General features: G+C 41.0%; 1 protein-coding gene across 4 annotated transcripts in view; it reads right to left on the reverse strand.

The window, feature by feature from the left end:
• lrrtm4 (leucine rich repeat transmembrane neuronal 4) overlaps positions 1–14,280 on the reverse strand; it is a 383,009-nt gene extending 368,729 nt beyond the window's left edge. For 2 of the 4 annotated variants that reach the window (XM_062961266.1, XM_062961265.1), the window contains exons 1-2: positions 13,218–14,280; positions 8,144–9,739 (exon numbers count right to left, since the gene is read on the reverse strand). In XM_062961266.1, coding sequence (XP_062817336.1) covers positions 8,187–9,739; positions 13,218–13,221 — 1,557 coding nt within the window. In that variant the 5' untranslated portion in view covers positions 13,222–14,280 and the 3' untranslated portion in view covers positions 8,144–8,186. The remainder of the gene's footprint in view (positions 1–8,143; positions 9,740–13,217) is intronic. The other 2 variants (XM_062961264.1, XM_062961263.1) reach the window with 2 other exon arrangements.
• Between the last annotated feature and the right edge of the window lie 6,832 nt (positions 14,281–21,112).

Consider the following 21,112-nt stretch of genomic DNA (forward strand, 5'->3'; position numbering starts at 1 on the left):
TTTTGTGATTGGTCATTGAGGGACAAATGTGGGTAATCCGATTACTGAGGCATAGATCCATGTATATTGAGAAGACTTGTTAATTGCAGTGAATGCATGTCCCTTTTTAAGATCTAGTTTTATCCTGAAACTTAGACCCTCGGGAGGATAGGTATTATAAGATTTAGGTCAGAGCATTGTAAGTCTGAGACACAGTCCAGCTATATTTTACAGCTGAGCGTGTCTAGGGAGAGCTAACAATGAAAATTTCCAAATGAAGTAGATATTAATCTATCCTGTGATTCATTTCTCCGTAGCTTGAGCCTCTGTTCATTCCCAAGAAGACCTAGCTCCACTCAAGAAAAAAAGGCATCCATAGAGTGCAGGTCCAGACCTTGAGCACAAGTAATCCTGTTATTTATATCTAGAAATTAATATTGCTTTTGGATTGATGCTTGCCTTCCTCTCCATCAAGATCATTTGGGCCTCATCTTCTTCATTTCTCTTTTCCTTTCTGCTTTTCTACTCTTTCTCATACCAACCCCCACTCTTTCATGGGCTGTCTTATCACCTCTGGATTTAAGCTATGATCCCTTGAGCTCTGTAAACTAAGGATAGAATGAGTATTTGACATTTTCTCAAATGTGGTTGGAAATTGGTGTTCCCGACCACTTGGGAAACACTGGTGGGAAGAAAAACTGTGCTTGGAACATTCCCACAATTTGGAGGAACCTTTTCTTGTTCTCAGCACAGCAAAACAGCACAACTTTATCAACATGGCAGTCATAAAGCTGCACAATTGGGAAACAGTACAACTCTCCAAGGTAATGTTGTGGACCTATCCTCACTAAAACCCCACCTTTTTTTAAACAAAATTCATTACTGAATAGTTTGAGTACAACATTCCTTGAATGTTAAGCTGTGCAATTGAACTGTAAAATGTATGATTATTTTCTTCTCTGATTCATTCCATCCTCCGCAAGCTTTTTTCCTTGTCTCATGCCCTATCCTCTGCTGCTCTTTCTCAGATGGCCTTTTCATTACACAACTTGTTCTCAAAACTTTCTGGGCTCCCTTTCTTCTTGACCTCCCTGCCTACTCTGATTCTGGGTAGACATCACTGAAAGGCGGTGAAAGTGAAGGCAACAGAAGTGGAATCATATTGGCAAGTGTGAGAATTAATACAGGAATCTGAGTGGGCAGGCTGATCAAACTATCATCAACATTATTATCATTTGCATCATCTCCTGGGATGGACTAAACCTTTGCCTTTTGCTACTCAACTGAGAGAAGGGGGGTGCTTCCTTTTGAATGGGAGTTAAGGTACATTAATCACATTGATCCTTTGATACATTGACCCAGATTCTTGGGTCATTTGTAGACAAAATTTTCCAGATGCATAAATTTGTACAAAAAGTAATCAAATAAACTACTATATATACTTGAGTATAAGCCTAGTTTTTCAGCCCTTTTTTAGGACTGAAAAAAACCCTCCTCGGCTTATACTCAGGTGAGGGTCCTGGTGGGTTTATATTCAGGTCGGCTTATACTTAAATATATGTGGTATATTTATTATTTTTCTCTATTATTATTGGTATTGTTACATTTATTATTTTACTCTATTAATTATTATTATTACATTTATTATTTTACTCTATTATTGTTGTTACTTTTACATTTATTTTACTCTATTTTTATTATTATTAATACATTTATTATTTTACTCTATTTATTATTATTATTATTATTATTATTATTATTATTATTATTATTAAAAGGGGCCCCTGGTGGCACAGTGTGTTAAAGCGCTGAGCTGCTGAACTTGCGGACCAAAAGGTCCCAGGTTCAAATCCCGGGAGTGGAATGAGCGGCCGCTGTTAGCTTCAGCTCCTGCCAACCTAGCAGTTCGAAAACATGCAAATGTGAGTAGATCAATAGGTACTGCTCTGGCAGGAAGGTAACAGCACTCCATGCAGTCATGCCGGCCACATGACCTTGGAGGTGTCTACGGCAATGCCGGCTTTTCAGCTTAGAAATGGAGATGAGCACCAACCCCCAGAGTCGGACACGACTGGACTTAACGTCAGGGGAAAACCTTTACCTTTACCTATTGTTATTATTATTATTATTATTATTATTATTATTATTATTATCATCATCATCATCATCATTACATTTATTATTTCACTCTATGATTATTAAAAGGATACATAAGCACATTTACACTGAAGAAGATGAAAATAATGATTTAATCAGAGTTGGACAGTCATATCTTAAATTACAATTTGATGTAAAGATTCAAAAACGACTGATGCCTCAATTAATGTAATTTTATTGGTATCTCGGTTTATACTGGAGTCAATGTTTTCCCAGTTTTTTGTGGTAAAATTAGGTGCCTCGGCTTATATTCGGGTCAGCTTATACTCAAGTAATTTGATTATTTTTGTGTAGTGAAAAAGCCAATCATTTTAGAAACTGCACCTGTAACAATAACTGTAATAAAACTAGAGCAGTGCTTATTTAAATTTGTGTACCCAGTAGAAATGGGTTTCATATGATGTGTCACTCTAGCACAGCCTGGCTACAAGCAAGAAGCATCTGGAAACATCAACTTGCTCCTGGAATACCAATGTTTCAATAGGAGTCAACATCCCGCTACAACATCTCACCATGACCTCAAACCAAATGCCACTCTAAGGACTGTAGGCAATGTAAATAGCTATCTAACATCATCAGAGGAGTGGTAGTACATTTTGAAGTATAGGCTCCCATGAAAATAATCCCCATAGCAACATCTGTAAGGAAAGTACAAACCTACAGTGAACTGTGTTGACTCTTATCAACAAACCAATTCCTGCCATTTTCACCTATATGAAGAAGTCCTTTTTTGAAAGCCAATGGTCCTTAATAGCCCTTCATGCTTGGGTAACCACCTCCAGTATATAATTGCTAAGAAAATGATCACAACTTCTGTGAGAACTAGAGGAAATAATAATAATAATAATAATAATAATAATAATAATAATAATAATAATACTTTATTTACCATATATACTCAAGTATAAGCTGACCGGAATATAAGCCGAGGCACCTAATTTTACCACAAAAAAACTGGGATAACTTATTGACTCAAGTATAAGCCAAGGGTGGGAAATGCAACAGCTATGGGTAAATTTCAAAATAAAAATAGATACCAATAAAATTTCATTTATCAAGGCATCAGTAGGTTAAAAGTTTTTGAATATTTACCGTATTTCAAAGAAAAACAATAAACTAGCTCTATAAGTGGAAAAGTAGGGGCAACAAAAACAATATGGTATCAACAATAACCTAATAATAATAATAATAATAATAATAATAATAATAATAATAATAATAATAATAAAAACTTCATTTGGATCCCATCCTATCTCCCCATGGGGACTCAGGCTGGCTTCCAACATAGTAACAGGTAAACATTCAATGCTTATATAAACAATGCAGAACTAGATATAGATCTATAGTTATAGATACTAATTTCACATATGCATTTCCCCCTGAAACGTTTGCAAATACCCTCTGTGTGTGTGTGTGTGTATGTATGTGCATTTCCCCTACAATATTTGCAACCTATATATATATATATATATATATATATATATATATATATTCATATCTATCTAGACACATATATATATATATATATAGGTAGGTAAGAATATATTCATATCTATCCAGACATCTCTCTTTAAACAGATATTTGCAGAGATTTGCAAACATATGAGGGTAAATTCATATATAAAAATAATGTATATGTATGGCTACAGATACACAGGTACATGTATCTATCTGTATAAAGGATTTGCAAAGACCTGCAAACATATGAGGGGAAATTCATATATAAATTAATGTATACAGATAGATACACATATAAAGGTACATAGAGATTGCAAAAGCTTGCAACGGGTTAATGCCTATATATCTGTAGGAGGGTTTAACAAATATTTCAGGGGAAAATGCTTTCATAAGATTAATGAATATATATTTTTCCTCTTCCTGACTTTTAAGGGTGTCTTTGTCTTTTCAAAACATTCCCTTGATTAAGAGCAAGGGAGGCTTTGCAAAAGAAAACACACTGATAAGGCAGAAGAGAGAAATAGATCACATTTGCAAGCAATAGCCTGCAGGCTCTGTTGCTGGCCTTGACCCGATTATAAGCGGGGGAGGCTTTTTCAGCTCATAAATAAGGGTTGAAAAACTCAGCTTATCTTCAAGTATATACGGTATACCCCGCCACCATCTCCCCATGGGGACTCCCGACGGCTCACATTGTTACAAAAGTAACAACACAAATACATTAGCACAATATACAAAGGTTAAAACACAATAAGGTAATAAAACAAAAGTTAAAACAAAAGTTAATACAACACTAATAGTATCAAACAACCACCAATACAATTCAGTCAAACTTCATAGGTGGGGGGACTGCAGCAGCAATATAAAGATAGAATCATTAGATTAAAATACCCAGATAAGAGGGACCTAGTAAAATTCAGAATAAAATTATAATGAAAGGGGAATAGAATCTTACTACAGTAGAGTCTCACTTATCTAACATTCGCTTATCCAACGTTCTGGATTATCCAACATATTTTTGTAGTCAATGTTTTCAATACATCATGATATTTTGGTGCTAAATTCATAAATACAGTAATTACTACGTAACATTACTGCATATTGAACTGCTTTTTCTGTCAAATTTGTTGTATAACATGATGTTTTGGTGCTTAATTTGTAAAATCATAACCTAATTTGATGTTTAATAGGCTTCTCCTTCATCTCTCCTTATTATCCAACATATTCGCTTATCCAATGTTCTGCCGGCCCATTTATGTTGGTTAAGTGAGACTCTACTGTATTAGAAAAACCAAATGCTCCATCTCAGCAAGCCCCGTTTCTACTAAAAGACTTCTCCCATCAATGCTGCAAATTGAGATAGGAAACATGCATTTAACAAAGAAACCCCCAAAGCGAAAGCTTCACTCCCATTCGCTAATCATTGTAAGTGCAAAATCCCATTCATTTGTGGCATGGGCTGGCAAAATATGATTTGAGACCATATGTGACTCAAGGGCCCATCATCCTTCAGGGTGAAGAAGGGCCTCTTTTAAAGGATGAAATAAACTGCAGATAGGAAGTGTTTATGTTTGAAATAGGAATTCACAGGAATTGGCTTCCCATCACTACCGGTAAGTGTTGTTAAAAAAAATGCCTCCTCTTTTGGCCTAGGAGACTGAAAAATTAGAAAAATTCCCCATACCTGTTCGAGGGTGCTTGGGAATACTAAGGGTCACCCCTCCTTTTTTGCAGGATGGAGCTTTAATTCAGCCCCTATCTTTCCACATTTGCCCATCCCTGATTAACAATACAATGTATTACAGAACACAATTATCCCAAACTCCTAAATCCTACCTCTGTGTCATTACCTTGCCAAAGTCAACGTCTGTGTTTGTTTTCCTCCCTGTTTTTCAGATTACTTTGGTGCTTTTCTGGCAGGCCCAAACATTTGATTACATAAATTTGAATTAAATGTCCTTGACTCTGTTCATTGCTTTGAGGATACAATTGTCCAACAGGCGTTCGTTTGCCAGCTTCCCAGCTTGGTCTTATCATTGTTTCTAAAGATCTGTGATAAGGTTTTAGCACCTGCTGTCAAAGGCCATATTGCATTTGCCATCTTTTATTACTGCCACTGAAACGAGCAAATCGCCTTTAGTCTCAGCTTAAATTATACTTTTGTTCCATTAGTGAAGCAGTCTTTGTAAACAGACACTGAAACAATGTATAGGCAATGTTTACCCTCCTATTAATTTTAGGGAGAATGAGGCTGATCCTCGGAGCTTATCAGGTTTAATGTGGTTTCCATATCAAAGACATATTGTTTCAATATGGAAGAGAAATCTCCTGGGTTCCTTCTACCTCTTTCGGGAGAACCTATGTCTTTTATTCTGTTGACACTGAGTAAGTTCAAACTACAGTGATCCATCAAGCATGGCACTCTATGAATATTACCTAAGTCCCAATAAACTCTCAGTGAGTAATTCATTGAGTTCAGCAGGCTTTAATGAGGACTTAAAGGCTTGCTTCTCTCGGTAAGTTTCAGGATTTTACTGAGGAAAGTAAAATTAGATTGACCTAAGGACCGATAGCAGAAGAGCACTTTTCAAGTAGGTAGGAAAAAAAGAAACACTACAAATCATTAAATATTGGGACATTCCTTTTCTCTTTCAGTCACTAAATCCCTGCTCAGAAAGGGAGCTTTTCTGTTTAATTATATATCAACCTATCTATGCCTCTGTTGGCTCACTCCACCATTCAAGCTTATATGAATCAAAACCAAAGAGAATACCAGCAGCAATGAAGCAAGACATTTTATTCCACTGCAATGGCCATAGAGGTGAAATAGGCTAGCATGAGAAGCCAATGTAGTCAAACGGTTGCAATATAGCCACAGAAATCCATTTCAGAAAGTCAGTTCATCTTTGCTGCGTACATGAATCTTGTGTACAACTCTCTAGAAACAAAGCCTAGACAATTTTGGGAGATTTTAGGCCAACACAAAATTGGATTATTAGAAGTAGTTATCACTAAAGTCTTAAGTCCCGAGCAATTCTATCCACAAGATAGTAAACATCAACATACAAGGCTCCCTAATTTACAGGCCCTTTCAGAAGCTTGGATTCTCAATGAATATTACTCCTTTCTGACTCTCAAAGAAGCAACAGATAGCCAAGTTCAAATTTGAATCAAAACATCACCCTGCTATAAACAGGCCTAGGTGAAATAGAATTGTTCACCTGTTACTGGAGATCTAAAAATGACACATTTATGAGATATTTCATCTTTTCAATGCTCAATTCTTGATCTGTGTCCCTTTTCTTTCAAACAAGAGAGAGCACACTTTTAAATCCATCTTTATTTTGCAAGTTACTTCAAAAGTGACTTAAACCATTGTATTTTAAGGCACAAAGGTGGCATGCACTGAAGAATGACAGGGAAAAGGCAGGAGAAGGGTTTATAAACATACTAGCTGTGCCCGGCCATGCGTTGCTGTGGCTTATGGGAATGCTTTGTTGGTCAGGTGGAATAGCACTGAGTAGCCTTGCAGCCTCAAAGCCTGGCCATTTTGGCTGAGGGAGTTGCTAGGACGCGAAGGGGGTAGGGCCTAAAGGCAGTGGGGGGCCTAAAGGTAGTTCTGATTGGCAGTTAGGGGGAGAAAGGCTCTTCCTCAACTCTGCAATTTGGACTATTTTTCTAGGTTTTTTTGTTTGTTTGTATGTCTTTTGTGGCCAAATTTGGTGTGATTTGGTTCAGTGGTTTTTGTTGTTTACTCCATAGTAAAACCGCATACAGTGTTCCCTCACTACTCCGCGGTTCACTTTTTGCGGATTCGCTGTTTCGTGGTTTTTCAATAAACTCTAAAAGACTATTATAAATCATAAAAAATTACAATTTACAGCCTGGAGGCAACTGGAAGAGAAGGAGGCGATTTATCAACAAATGATTGGTTGATAAAGACTTAAAATAGTGTATAACTACTAAAATAATGTATAAATATTAAAATAAATATAGCGTCCCTACTTCGTGGATTTTCACTTATTGCGGGTAATCCTGGAACCTAACCCCAGTGATAAGTGAGGGAACACTGTATTACATTTTAATATATAGATGGTGTTGATATCCAAGAGAAGACATCCAAATTGCACGGTACCCTCCCACAATCCCCTCCCCAGAATATGCTAGTATAACTCTCATTATGTCAACACCTTACTATAATCAGTCTCTCATCCACTATATGGATCTGACAAAATGTATCTTCATTGTCTCTTTACATCAAAGGTATGTCAGAGATAATGCCTGCGAAGCCAAGAGTTTTAAGTCAATGTAAAATAGCTTGAGGGGAAAGATAGCCTTGAGTGCCTTCATCATTGTTGTTTATTCCAACCTCACCTCACCCTTGAACAAACTCCTCTCTAGTCTGAGAGCAGTTGAAAATAACCACCATCACTTCCCCTGATTGTTGTAATTTAATTAAATAACCTTTCACACCAAGCAAACCCAAAAGCAAAAAGGCTCATTAATCTTTCTAGTGATTAGAGATGCCTCAAGAGCTTCGAACATTTACCTCTCCTTCCCAGCAGCAGAAATGGATTTAGGAGGATCATGGTTCATACCTCACATTCCCTGGAGCCAGAAATGGTATACGTGCACGGTCCAGATCCATTAACCGATACATCCATGGTCTCGGAATTTGTAGGCTTGTAGTCCACATAATACTCCTGTAAAGGGGAGTTCATTTGCCTTTCTGACTCTCGGGCTTTTTTCCGGCGCCTCTTCATAAGAGAGTGTTGCTGGAGCTGTTTCATGCTGGCAGGATAACGCTTCCATGAGACATAAATGACCAACAAAATCATAGCCACCGAAAGAAAGAGGGCAACGCTTCCAGCGATAATCTTGTGAAAGGAAACATGCTCATACTCGGGTTCGGGTCCAGATGTTGGAAACTCTGGAGAAGGGCTTGGTGTAAACGATGTTGGTTGAAAGTCTTCCAGTTTGGGAAGAGTAGGTTTGGGGACAAAAATGGGCCTCTGTTGAGTTTTAGGTGCCTGATAGGGCTTCTCGGTGACAACAACTGGGATTTCGGCACAGATGTTGTAGGTTTCGACAGCATCACTCACCTTTTCACCTTGGATATGCTTGGGGCCTGCACAAATCATGGTGCTTTCCTTGTTTCCCTTGAAGTTTTTAAGCCAGGTAAACAGGGGGCAAATACTCCGAGTACATTCCCACATATTTCCAGACAAGGTGATGGATATTAAAGAAATCCAGGCATTGACAGTCTCCTGAGAGATATTGGTCAGTTTGTTGGAATCCAAATTGAGCTTCTGCAAATTGGGCAGGCACTGGAACGTCCCAGGTTCAATCCCCGCAATATCATTCCCTGATAAATCCAAGTTGTGTAAGGAACTCCAAGTCCATGTTAACCCTTGGCTGATGGATCGGATCTTATTCCACTGCAAGTAAATGGAGCGCAGGCTGAAGAGACGTGGAAAGTGAGCAAAGTTGATTTTCGAAAACTGGTTGTGCTCCAAGTGGAGCTCCGTTAGCTTCAAGAGGCCAGCAAAAGCATTGCGGGACAAACTCCGTAGACGGTTGTAACCCAAATCCAGAAAGTCAAGATTGCGGCAATCTTGGAAAACTCGAATCGGAACAGTCTTCAACGAGTTGGACCGTAAGTGCAAGATCAAGAGCTTGCGAAGACCTTTGAACTGCTCAGACTGCAATGCCTGCAGCTTGTTGTACGACAGGTCCAGATTACGGAGGTTGGGGACTGGGTGGAACGTTTTGTTGTGCAGATGAGTGATTTTGTTGGAGCTCAGGATTAATTCCTTCAGCCTACGGATGCCCTGGAAGGCATCCTCGTCTACGGAACCGATGTAGTTGTGGTCAAGGTACAGCCATATGAGCTGGTGAAGGCCTGCAAACTGATTTGGTTTGAGCTTCTGGATGCTGTTGTACCGCAGTGATAAACCTTGAGACCCTCCAGAAATGTTTTGAGGAATGTCTCTAAATGCGTGAGACTCACAATAGACAATTTTGCCATCACACCTGCAGTTTTTGGGGCAGGCTCGCTGAGCCCCTGTCAATGTCACAAACAGCACTGTAGGAAGGAGCACGAAGACTGCACTCATGCCTCTCAGGTGCTTAATTACATGGAAACCTGTAATGTCAGAAAAATGACAGACATTGTCAAGCCATTCCAATCAACCAGGAGCAGCTATGCAATAGAACGACTTCTAATATTGCCTAACAGGTCTAGCTAGATCCTAGGCTGTCTTCTTCTCTCCTTTGATTCTTTAGCATGGAAATGCTTCTTCTTCTTCTCTCTTATTTCACTGCTTCATCATCCCCATCCCATGTATATATCCCCCCCCCACATTATCTCAGTATAATTGATTTTCTTTGGGGGGGAAAATTAACCCCATGTATATCACCAGAAGACCTAGGATACTGGGATCTCAACAATCAACCTATTCGTCAAGTCACTGTGATGTGGGGTTAAGGCTTCCTTAATAAACCATTTCACCAAAAAGCTCCTTTGAGTATCTCAAGAGCCATACAAACAACTTTAGAAATGTGTTTTTAAAAGCAGGTGAAAGGAACAGTTTGGGAAACTGTGCAAAAATCCATTGGGACAAAATGTTATTCAGAAAGCATGCAAAGAAGAGCAGTTTCATGTGAGTTCAACATAAGGCAAACATGGAGTAATGTGAGCATGCACGCATGTCTAATGTGTCTTATTCTGTGTGGGTGAAAGTCTCCGCAAATATGGCCAATGCAAATCGATCTTCCTGTATATTTTTACTGATATAAGTATGACAACAGTGTCATGCAAGAGAGGGAGGAGGGAGAGGATTGCACGGATTTATTTGTGTGTGTATGTGTGGTAGAGACAGCTGCTTTTCAGAGTAATATTCATTTATCCAGACACACTTGGTATCATCACAGCAGCAAAAGGGCAAAACCTGTACCAGAATCTCCCTTCTACTTGCTCCCAATTTCTGCCTGTTTTCATATTTCACAAGTGACATCCTGAGCAACTTATGGCACTGTAATTCCAATGTGCCTGCAGCCCACATTTCCCACATTCTCTGAATAACAGAGGTCTCAGAAAAGCATAGCTCACAAGGCTTGTGTATGTGAGATTTGTGGACTGGAGAGCTGGGGGAGGAGGGTAGAAAACGACTTTTTTCACACTACATCGTCTTTGATCCAATAGATCTTTCCAGAGTTTTTGGAATCTTTCTGGAAAATCCCACTGCATTCTTCCATTGGGGAAATTTGGAAGCAGCTCTGATTTTCCCAGTAACAAAGAATACTGAGGAGGGAGAAGAAAGAGAGGGACAGCACAAGGATGGGAGAATATGCAGATCTTTCTCTGATGTTTCAGTCTGAAATCAAGAGGTGATGTGCTGGAGAGAGGCGAAGTGTGGAGAATTCCTAATCAAAAGAGCTTTTGACTCTCCTCTCTGATCTCTCCCCCCTCCCCACTTTAATGGTGAGCTTTTTTCCCCATTTAAATTCTGATCTCCTTTCTTCTCCCCCCTCTCAGAACATTTCCCCTTCTATGCCAGGAATACCAACCAAACCAAACAAAATACACTCCAGAATTTATAAAAAAAATTTGGGGGGGGGGGGGGATATAAACACAGAATTGGAAGAGTTGGTAGCACTGGTATAGTGGAGGAGGCTATGGAATGACTCCTAGGGATATAGCAGCTCTTTTGGAAGGGATCCTGAATGTGGATGCAACATGCCTTTGTGTACTTTTGCTTGGGCACACACACCCTATAAAGAAAGAAAAGCATGGGTAAAAAGTCCCAAGCTGCATTGAGGTATCAGTCCAGTCTAACTAAGGTCTAAGCAGTGCACCAAGGCCATGTATTCCAAGATAAATGGAATACATGGGGAAGAAGAAGAAAAAAAGCTGCAGGGGACAAACCATAAAGGGTTGGGACAGGAAGGTGCAGGTGGAGGGAAGTGAAGCAACCAGAATCTCAAAACACAGGAGAAACAAGCCAGTTTCGTTGCAATAAGAAGGAATGTTGGGATTGTGTTGTTGAAGGCTTTCATGGCTGAAATCACTGGGTTGCTGTGAGTTTCTTGGCTGTATGGCCATGTTCCAGAAGCATTCTCTCCTGACGTTTCACCCACATCAATGGCAGGCATCCTCAGAGGTTGTGAGATCTGCTGGAAACTAGGCAAGTGGGGTTTATATATCTGTGGAATACTGTCCAAGGTGGGAGAAAGAACTCTTGTCTATGTGAATGTTGCAATTGACCACCTTGATTAGCATTGAATGGCCTTGCAGCTTGAAAGTCTGGCTGCTTCCTTCCTGGGGGAATCCTTTGTTGGGAGGTTTTAGCTGGCCATGATTGTTTCATGTATGGACTTCCCCTGTTTTCTGAGTGTCGTTCTTTATTTACTGTCCTGATTTTAGAAGTTATTTAAATACTGGTAGCCAGATTTTGTTCCTTTTCATGATATCCTCCTTGACAAATTCCTCCTTTTCCAAGAGAAATTGAATACAGGGGGAGGGGGGAAAAGCTGCAGGGTACAAACCATAAAGGATTGGGACAAGAAGGTGCAGGTGGAGGGGAGCAAAGCAACTGGAATCCCAAAATACAGAAGGAGCAAACCAGTTTTGTGCTAAGAAAGATTGAGTTGCTGTGAGTTTTCCAAGCTGTCTGGCCATGTTACAGAAGCATTATCTCCTGATGTTTCACCCACATCAATGGCAGGCATCCTCTGAGGTTGTGAGGTCTGTTGGAAACTAGGCAAGTGGGGTTTATATATCTGTGGAATATCTAGGGTGAGAGAAAGAACTCTTGTCTGCTTGATGCAGGTGTGAATAGTGCAACTGGCCAGCTTGATTAGCATTGAATGGCTTTGCAGCTTCAAAGCCTGGCTGCTTCCTGCCTGGGGGGGGAGAGAATCCTTTGTTGGGAGGTTTTAACTGGCCCTCACTGTTTCATGTCTGGACTTGAGTGTCATTCTTTATTTACTGTCCTGATTTTAGAGGGGTTTTTTTAATACTGGTAGCCAAATTTTGTTCATTTTCATGGTATCCTCCTAGACAAATTCCTCCTATTCCAAGAGAAATTGAATACAAAGAGAGGGAGGAAAAGCTGCAGGGGACAAGAAGGTGCAGGTGGAGGGGAGCAAAGCAACCGGAATCTCAAAATACAGAAGGAGCGAGCCAGTTTTGTGGCAATAAGAAAGATTGGGTTGCTGAGAGTTTTCCAGGCTGTATGGCCATGTTCCAGAAACATTCTCTCCTGACGTTTCCCCCCACATCTATGGCAGGCATCCTCAGAGGTTATGAGGTCTGTTGGAAACTAAGCAAGTGAGGTTTATATGTCTGTGGAAATAATGTCCAGGGTGGGAGAAAGAACTCTTGTCTGTTGGAGGTAAATGTGAATGTTGCAATTAATCAGGAGAGAATGCTTCTTGAACACGGCCATACAGTCTGGAAAACTCACAGCAACCCAGTGATTCCGGCCATGAAAGCCTTCGACAATAAGAAAGATTGTGAGGATTATTTGGTTGTTCCTTGGTGGGTTATATATGAACACACACACACACATAACAAACAGAGAGAGATGCAGCTCTGCCAAAGGAAAAAAAAGTTCACTCACCCATCCTTTTGTCATCTGTAATGGTTCCCCCTTTTTTTTCCTTCCAGATGTTCTTGCTTCAACCAGATGGGTTTTGTTGTTGCTTGGGCTGCTGTCCTTGCGTGGGTTGTCCTGTCCCCCCTCCTTTCTGCAACCTTTTCCAAGCTAATCTGTGTGTGTCTCTTCTTCTTCTTCTTCCTTTAAAGCATCACAGCATCCCTGTCACCCCAAAAGGCGAGCCTGAGAGTCCATCCTGCATCAAGGCGAGAAAAACCGACCCAAAGTTCCCCAGAGAAGGGCTGAAGAAAGGGGGTCATGGGTGGTGGGAAGGAGGGAGATAGGAGGAAAAGGCTGAGAGTGGCAAGGAAGGCAAGACCCTGGGGTGGGTGGATGGAGGGGGAAAAAAGAGGGAATTTAGGGAAATAAGGGAAAGGGGGGTGCCGGCTTCTAAAGGACCCTCCGACGCATCCTCTCCAAGCTCAGCTCACAGGCGCAAGGAAGGGGCCAGCTTCCAATCGGAAATTGGGGGAGAAGGAGGGGAAAAAGGAACTTCTCTCAGGGAGAAAAAAAGCAAGCAGGTCCCTGGGCTGCTCTCGGTAGCGTCGGAGGCAGCATCCTTCTTCTTCCTTCCTCCTCTTGGCATCTCCAAGCCATCCTTGAGCAAACTCCCCACCAAGGATGACTACGATGATGATGATGACGAGCAGGGAGGATGAAGAAACAACCCTCCTTGCCTATTTTTTAAACAACTGGGCATCAAGCGAAGTCTGGGCTGTCCAAATCCATGGATGCGGTGCGCCTTTGGGGCGCTTTGGACAGAGCCGGAGAGGCTCTGGCTCTTCTCCTCCCTTCTGAGAAGGGCTTCCCCCCAAAACACACACACTGTCTCTCTCTCACACACACCTCCTTTCCCTCTCTCCTCCTTTTTTGTCTCTCCCTTCTTCTTCTTCTTTTTTCCCAGAGAGTGATGAGATGCTCTGGAGCTTGTTGGTGCTAATGTTCCCGTTTGCGAGACACTGAGTGCCCTCCACTGGAGAAAACATCACACATTAAAAGCACGAACAAGCCGGGCTGTCATTGCTCTGCGGGCTCTCCTTCTGGCTGGGAGGAAATTAAAGACACAGGCCTTTTATTCCTGCCTATCTCCCCCCTCCAAGTCCCCCCCATTCCAAGCTCTCCTCCTATGACTCTCACAGCAACTGGTCTCTCCACTGATCTAGGTGTTCCTTGCACTTGAATGCAATTTTTTTGCCATATTTTTTCTTCTTATTGGAGGAAAACAAGGCCCAAAGGACTTGGGGTTCCTTAGAATCATAGAGTTGGAAGAGACCTCATAGGCCATCCAGTCCAACTCCCTGCCAAGAAGCAGGAAATCGCATTCAAGGCACCCCGACAGATGGCCATCCAGCCTCTGATTAAAAGCCTCCAAAAAAAAGGAGCCTCCACCACCCTCGGGGGCAGAGAGAGAGAGTTCCACTGCTGAACACCTCTCACAGTTAGGAAGGTAAAGGTAAAGGTAAAGGTTTTCCCCTAATGTTAAGTCCAGTCGTGACCGACTCTGGGGGCTCATCTCCATTTCTAAGCCGAAGAGCCCAGCCGGCATTGTCCGTAGACACCTCCAAGGTCATGTGGCTGGCATGACTGCATGGAGCGCCGTTACCTTCTCCCCGGAGCGGTACCTATTGATCTACTCACATTTGCATGTTTTCGAACTGCTAGGTTGGCAGGAGCTGGGGCTAACAGCGGGCACTCATTCCGCTCCCCAGATTCAAACCTGGGACCTTTTGGTCCACAAGTTCAGCAGCTTAGTGCTTTAACTCGGGGCTATGTCTGTTTTTATTGTTGCTTTTATTGTTGCTTTTATTGTTGTTTTTATTGTTATTTTAAAGCTAAGTGTATTGTTTTAATCTATTTCTGTAAACCGCTCCGAGCCAAACTGGGAGTAGCGGTATACAAGTCTAATAAATAAATAAATAAATAAACACACTGTGCCACCAGGGGCCCCACAGTTAGGAAGTTCTTCCTAATTTTCAGGTGGAATCTCCTTTCCTGTAGGTTAGTCTTTGCTCTGCATCCTAGTCTCCAGGGCAGCAGAAAACAAGCTTGCTCCCTCCTCCCTATGACTTAAAGCTGGAAGGTGTCCAGAGGAGAGTGACTAAAATAATCAAGGGTCTGGAGAACAAGCCCTACAAGGAGCGGCTTAAAGAGCTGGTCATGTTTACCCTGAACAAGAGAAGGTTGAGAGGAGACATGATGAGGGCCATGGACCAATATGTGAGGAGAAGTCATAGGGAGGAGGGAGCAAGCTTGTTTTCTGCTGCCCTGGAGACTAGGACACAGAAGTACAGGAAAGGAGATTCCACCTGAACATCAGGAAGAAATTCCTCACTGTGAGAGCTGTGGAACTTTCTGCCCCGGAGGGAGTGTGGTAGAGGTTCCTTCTTTGGAGGCTTTTAAGCAGAAGCTTGATGGCCATCTGTTGGGGTTGCTTTGAATGCCATTTCCTGCTTTTTGGCAGGGGGTTGGACTGGATGGCCCATGAGGTCTCTTCCAACTCTATGATTCTATTATTCCTCTCACATATTTATACATGGCTATAATGTCTCCTCTCAGCCTTTTCTTCTGCAGGCTAAACATGCCAGCTCTTTAAGCCGCTCCTCATAGGGCTTGTTCTCCAGACCTTTGATCATTTCAGTCGCCCTCCTCTGGACACATTCCAGCTTGTCAACATCTCCCTTCAATTGCAGTGCCCAGAATTGGATACAGTCTCACAATTCACTTTTTTTTATAAGTGGGAGGACAAAATTCCCAATCCGAAATCCAAAATGCCAACTTGAAGAATCGGGCATCTTTGCTCTGGCTTGCTTGTGTCTTCTGGCTTATTAAGTATTTTGCAAATTTGGGTGTTTTAAAATAATATTTTTTTCATGTCAGGAGTGACTTGAGAAACTGCAAGTCACTTCTGGTATGAGAGAATTGGCCGTTGCCCAGGGGAGGCTCGGATGTTTGATGTTTTACCATCCTGTGAGAGATTTCTTTCCTTGTCCCCAACACAGCTTCCTAAACATGGGGTGCTAGAGCTGACAGACAGGAGCTCACCCTGCTCTCTGTATTCGAACTGTCAACCTTTTGGTCAGCAGTTCAGCTGGCACAAGGGTTTAACCCATTGAGCCACTGGGGGCTCCATAATAATAATAATAATAGTAATTATTATTATTATTATTTATTTATATCCCATTGCCATCTCCCCGAAGGGACTCGGGGTGGTTCACAAAAGCACTCCAAGGTGCAGCACACGTAAAATGCACAATACATAGCATATAAAACAATGACAGTATACATTTACACAACAATTTTACATAAAAAACCACACAATAAAATTTAAAATTCCATAAAATACAGCAGTGCCTGCGGATATAAAATAGGCTGTATTCAAGTATCACAAACAATCCAATTGAATCCCAGTGAGGGTGGCACATGTTTAGGAAGCTGTGATGGGGACCAGGATTAGAAGAAAAGCCGGATAGGAAATTAGACAAATTGAAAGATAGATAGACTGAACCAGAACCCTATTGCTTCACCTCTCCTCTAGTCAACTGATGATTGACTTTCTCTCTTTCATCTTTTTTAATGGACTTGGTTTGCATTCTATGCAGAGTGTAATTGCATTGTTAATAATGTCTTGTGTGTTTTCGACTCATGTCTTGAATATTTCATAATACCCATCAAACGTATTGTGAGCTTAGATCCATGATAAAAAGGGCAGAAGCAGAACATAGTGGGAAGCAAAGGTGAGAAAGGAGCTCAGAGATACCAAATCTTCTCCTCATTAATAAGTGGCATCTGAATAGCAAGCTTCTAAATCAATACTTAATGGCATTTGCAAGCCTTTTTCTTTTGGTATTTGCTTTAATTTGTTTGTTTTTTGCAAACCCATTTGGGTGCCAATTTAGGGGGGAAAGTGGGGTATAAATGACACAGTAACAACAACAACAACAACAACAACAACAACAACAAATCATGCTGGCAGCTGTGACATAAAATATTAGTGGTCTAGGCTGCCTGAACCTGGTTGGTGCAACAGGGAGTGTTGTCCATCCACAGGTTTGCAACCAATATTGACAGATTCAGAAGAATATTCCTCAAAGAAGTATTGCTTCTTATTGGGATGGAACTGAAAAAACCGCTTTCAAAGAAGGTGAGGTTTTTGCCTAGGAAGGGGGCTAATGTATAGTCAATGCCCAGTTATGTTTATAATAATGATGATATATGATATTCTGTCATTTCCTGATTCAAGACTCAACAGTTTGAACAAGCTAGCTAAAAAGCCATGACATGCAAAAATGCATGTTTGTATAATAGAGCTCTTGCAAGGCAACCTATTTGGACATAGCTTGGGATAATCAATTCATTTTATTAAAGCTACTACAAGTGAAGATTAACTTGTTAGGAACTGGTCTATAGATATTATTCAACATAAAAAGTAAAGACATTAAGTCTAGTCAAGTCCGACTCTGGGTGATGGTGCTCATCTCCATTTCTAAGCCAAAGACCCGAGCCGGCGTTGTCTGTAGACACCTCCTAGGTCATGTGGCTGGCATGGCTGCATGGAGCACCATTACCTTTCTGCCGGAGTGGTACCTATTGACCTACTCACATTTGCATGTTTTCAAACTACTAGTTTGGCAGAAGCTGGGGCTAACGACAGGAGCTCACCCCACTCCATGGATTTGAACTATTGATTTTCGGTCAGCAAGTTCTGCAGCTCACCATTTTAATCCACTGCACCACCATGGCCCCTTTTTCTTTTTCTATATATATATACACATACACAACATTTACAGTTCCCACCACCACCACGAGGATTATTTTCTTTTACATATTAATCCTATTTGAGACAATCCTTCTAGATTTACATACTATATAACATTTGTATCCTATTTCTTATGGCCTGATCTCTAGACATATTCCATTTTTCTTCAACTTCTTGCATTCTATTTTCATTATCTTTTGAATCATTTAATTTTACATCCATAATTTCCAATTCCATTTGGTCCACCATATACTGATACCATTTGTTTACTGTCCACACCATGGCCCCTTTTTCAACATAACTGTCTATATAAACACAGAAGATGCCCTGAATGCATCATTCGACCCCAAAAGAGGCATCTGAATCCAATGGGGTTTGTATCTCTGTCACAAGCTCATCCCCATGGTCCCTCAGCGTATAACATTCTTTTTAAAACCTTCTTTCAAAGTATTAAGTTGTCACCTCTGATATCTCTCTATATAGTCTCTGGCATCCAAAGAAAAAGTACAAGGGACATTCTTATCTGGTTCTCTTTGATATCTCAACCAGTGTTAAATGGCAATTTACCAAAATATGATTTTTTTTTCCGACTGGAAATAAGCAATACCAAGAAATTTTATCAAATGCTTTTTCTGCCTCTAGCTAAATCAAAGCATCCTTTTTTATTGTTATATCTAATATCTGATGGTATTCAAAACAGTTTGTGAATTATTCCTTAATTGTCTTTTTGGCATACATCCACTCGGATTCTCATGGATATTCTGAGAGATATGTTTCCTCAATCTGCTTGCCAAAATAGCAGCAAATATAGCTATTTGTAATTAATGGAATAGGTCTGTGATTTTTTTGTGAATGTTTCACGGGTATCTTTTTTATGAATCACTGTAAAATAGGCATTTTTCCAAGAGCCTGGCATGTGCTATTTTCATAACACAGTGGGCCCTCCCAATCCATGGACATCTGATCCACTGTTTAAATCAACCACAGGTCAAATGGCAGTGGTGTGCACACAGACACACTGAAACATACATACTTGTTTCAATTTAATAATATAGCAGAACCTCGACTTAAGAGTGTCCCAACTTAAGAGCATTTTAGTTAAGAGCCATAGCTTAACCCAGGTTTTGCTTTGACATACAAACAGTATTTTAAAGTTGATTCTTCTTTTTATTGTTCTATCTGAATGTGAAGGTTTTGCCTTGCAGTTACACTGGCCAGCACACATTTTGTTGCCTCAGGTGTGCTTCCTAGTCACAACTTTGTGTTTCTATCATTTTAAAGTTGATATTTCTTTTTTATTGTTCTATGTAAATATGCATTTATGCATTATTTGTTATTTATAAAGTAGACTTTCCTTATTGAAACTTGAAAACAATCGGTGCTGACAAAATTACCATCTGTCAGCTGCAAAAGGCCACCCTACTCGGATTTGCATGCATTATTCGCTGATATATCATATAGGCCCAGACACTTGGGAAGTGTCCGATGTGCAATCCAATACAAAAGCCAGCACAGTGGTGTCATTTGCTGTGTACTAATCTTGTTGTGTATCAAATAATAATAATAATAATAAATAAATAAATAAAGCAGTCAAAGAAGAAGAACATGCCCTGGCAGAATATGTAAAGCAAAGTGAAGAACCTGCTTTGATTGAAGTCAAAAATCAGAAACTCCTCAAAGCACAGCAGACAAAAAACCAGTACAAGAAAACCGCACTACAAACTAGAGCTGACAGCTGGCACAACAAAACATTGCATGGAAAATTCCTTGAAAAAAATTAAAGGAAAAGCTGATAAGGAGAAGACCTGGCTCTGGCTCACGAATGGGACCCTGAAGAAGGAGACAGAAGGCCTGATCCTTGCAGCCCAGGAGCAAGCCAACAGGACAAAGGCAATTCAGGCCAAGATCGAAAAATCAGCTGATGACCCAAAATGCAGACTGTGCAAGGAAACTGACAAAACCATTGATCATCTCCTCAGCTGCTGTAAGAAAATCGCACAGACAGACTACAAACAGAGGCACAACTATGTGGCCCAAATGATTCATTGGAACTTATGCCTCAAGTACCACCTCCCAGCAGTAAAGAACTGGTGGGATCACAAACCTGCAAAAGTATTGGGGGAAAAAGCACGCAAAGATACGGTGGGACTTCCGAATCCAGACTGACAAAGTTCTGGAACACAACACACCAGACCTCACAGTTGTGGAAAAGAAAAAGGTTTGGATCATTGATGTTGCCATACCAGGTGAAATTGATGAAAAACAACAGGAAAAACTCAGCCGCTATCAGGACCTCAAGATCGAACTTCAAAGACTCTGGCAGAAACCAGTGCAGGTGGTCCCGGTGGTGATTGGCACACTGGGTGCCATGCCAAAAGATCTCAGCTGGCATTTGAAAACAATAGACATTGACAAAATCACGATCTGCCAACTGCAAAAGGCCACCTTACTGGGATCTGCACGCATCATCCGAAAATACACCACAGAGTCCTAGACACTTGGGAAGTGTTCGACTTGTGATTTTGTGATACGAAATCCAGCATATCTATCTTGTTTGCTGTGTCATAAAATAAAATAATAATAATAACCCATGCAGGAAAATTGCAATTAAAGCACCCCCAACAGACAGTCCTGCAAAAGAGCCTTCCAATCAAGCGGGTCAGGTATGGTCAGTATGCTGCAAAGTATATGGGGAAGAGAAGTAAGGGAAGCAATGAGCCAAACAAAGTGGGGCACCTGCAGAGCCCTTGAGTGCCTCTCACAGAGCCCCAAGGGCTCCATAAAGAAACACTGGTGTAGGGGAAAGGTGTAGGGATGTGGCTGGGCTGTGGTGCAGCTGGCTAGTAACCAGCTGCAATAAATCACTACTGACCGAGAAGTCATGAGTTCGAAGCCCGAGTCGGGTTAAGCCCCCGACCATTAAATAGCCTTGCTTGCTGTTTACCTAAGCAGCCCAAAAGACAGTTGCATCTGTCAACTAGGAAATTTAGGTACGCTTTATGCGGGAGGCTAATTTAACTAATTTACAACACCATAAAACTGCCATCAGCACGTGGAAAGGAATGAGGAAGGACAGTACTCGGTGTCACTAGTGGATGGTGAA

The sequence above is a fragment of the Anolis carolinensis genome, unplaced genomic scaffold, assembly GCF_035594765.1.
Source record: "Anolis carolinensis isolate JA03-04 unplaced genomic scaffold, rAnoCar3.1.pri scaffold_8, whole genome shotgun sequence".
NCBI lineage: Eukaryota > Metazoa > Chordata > Lepidosauria > Squamata > Dactyloidae > Anolis > Anolis carolinensis.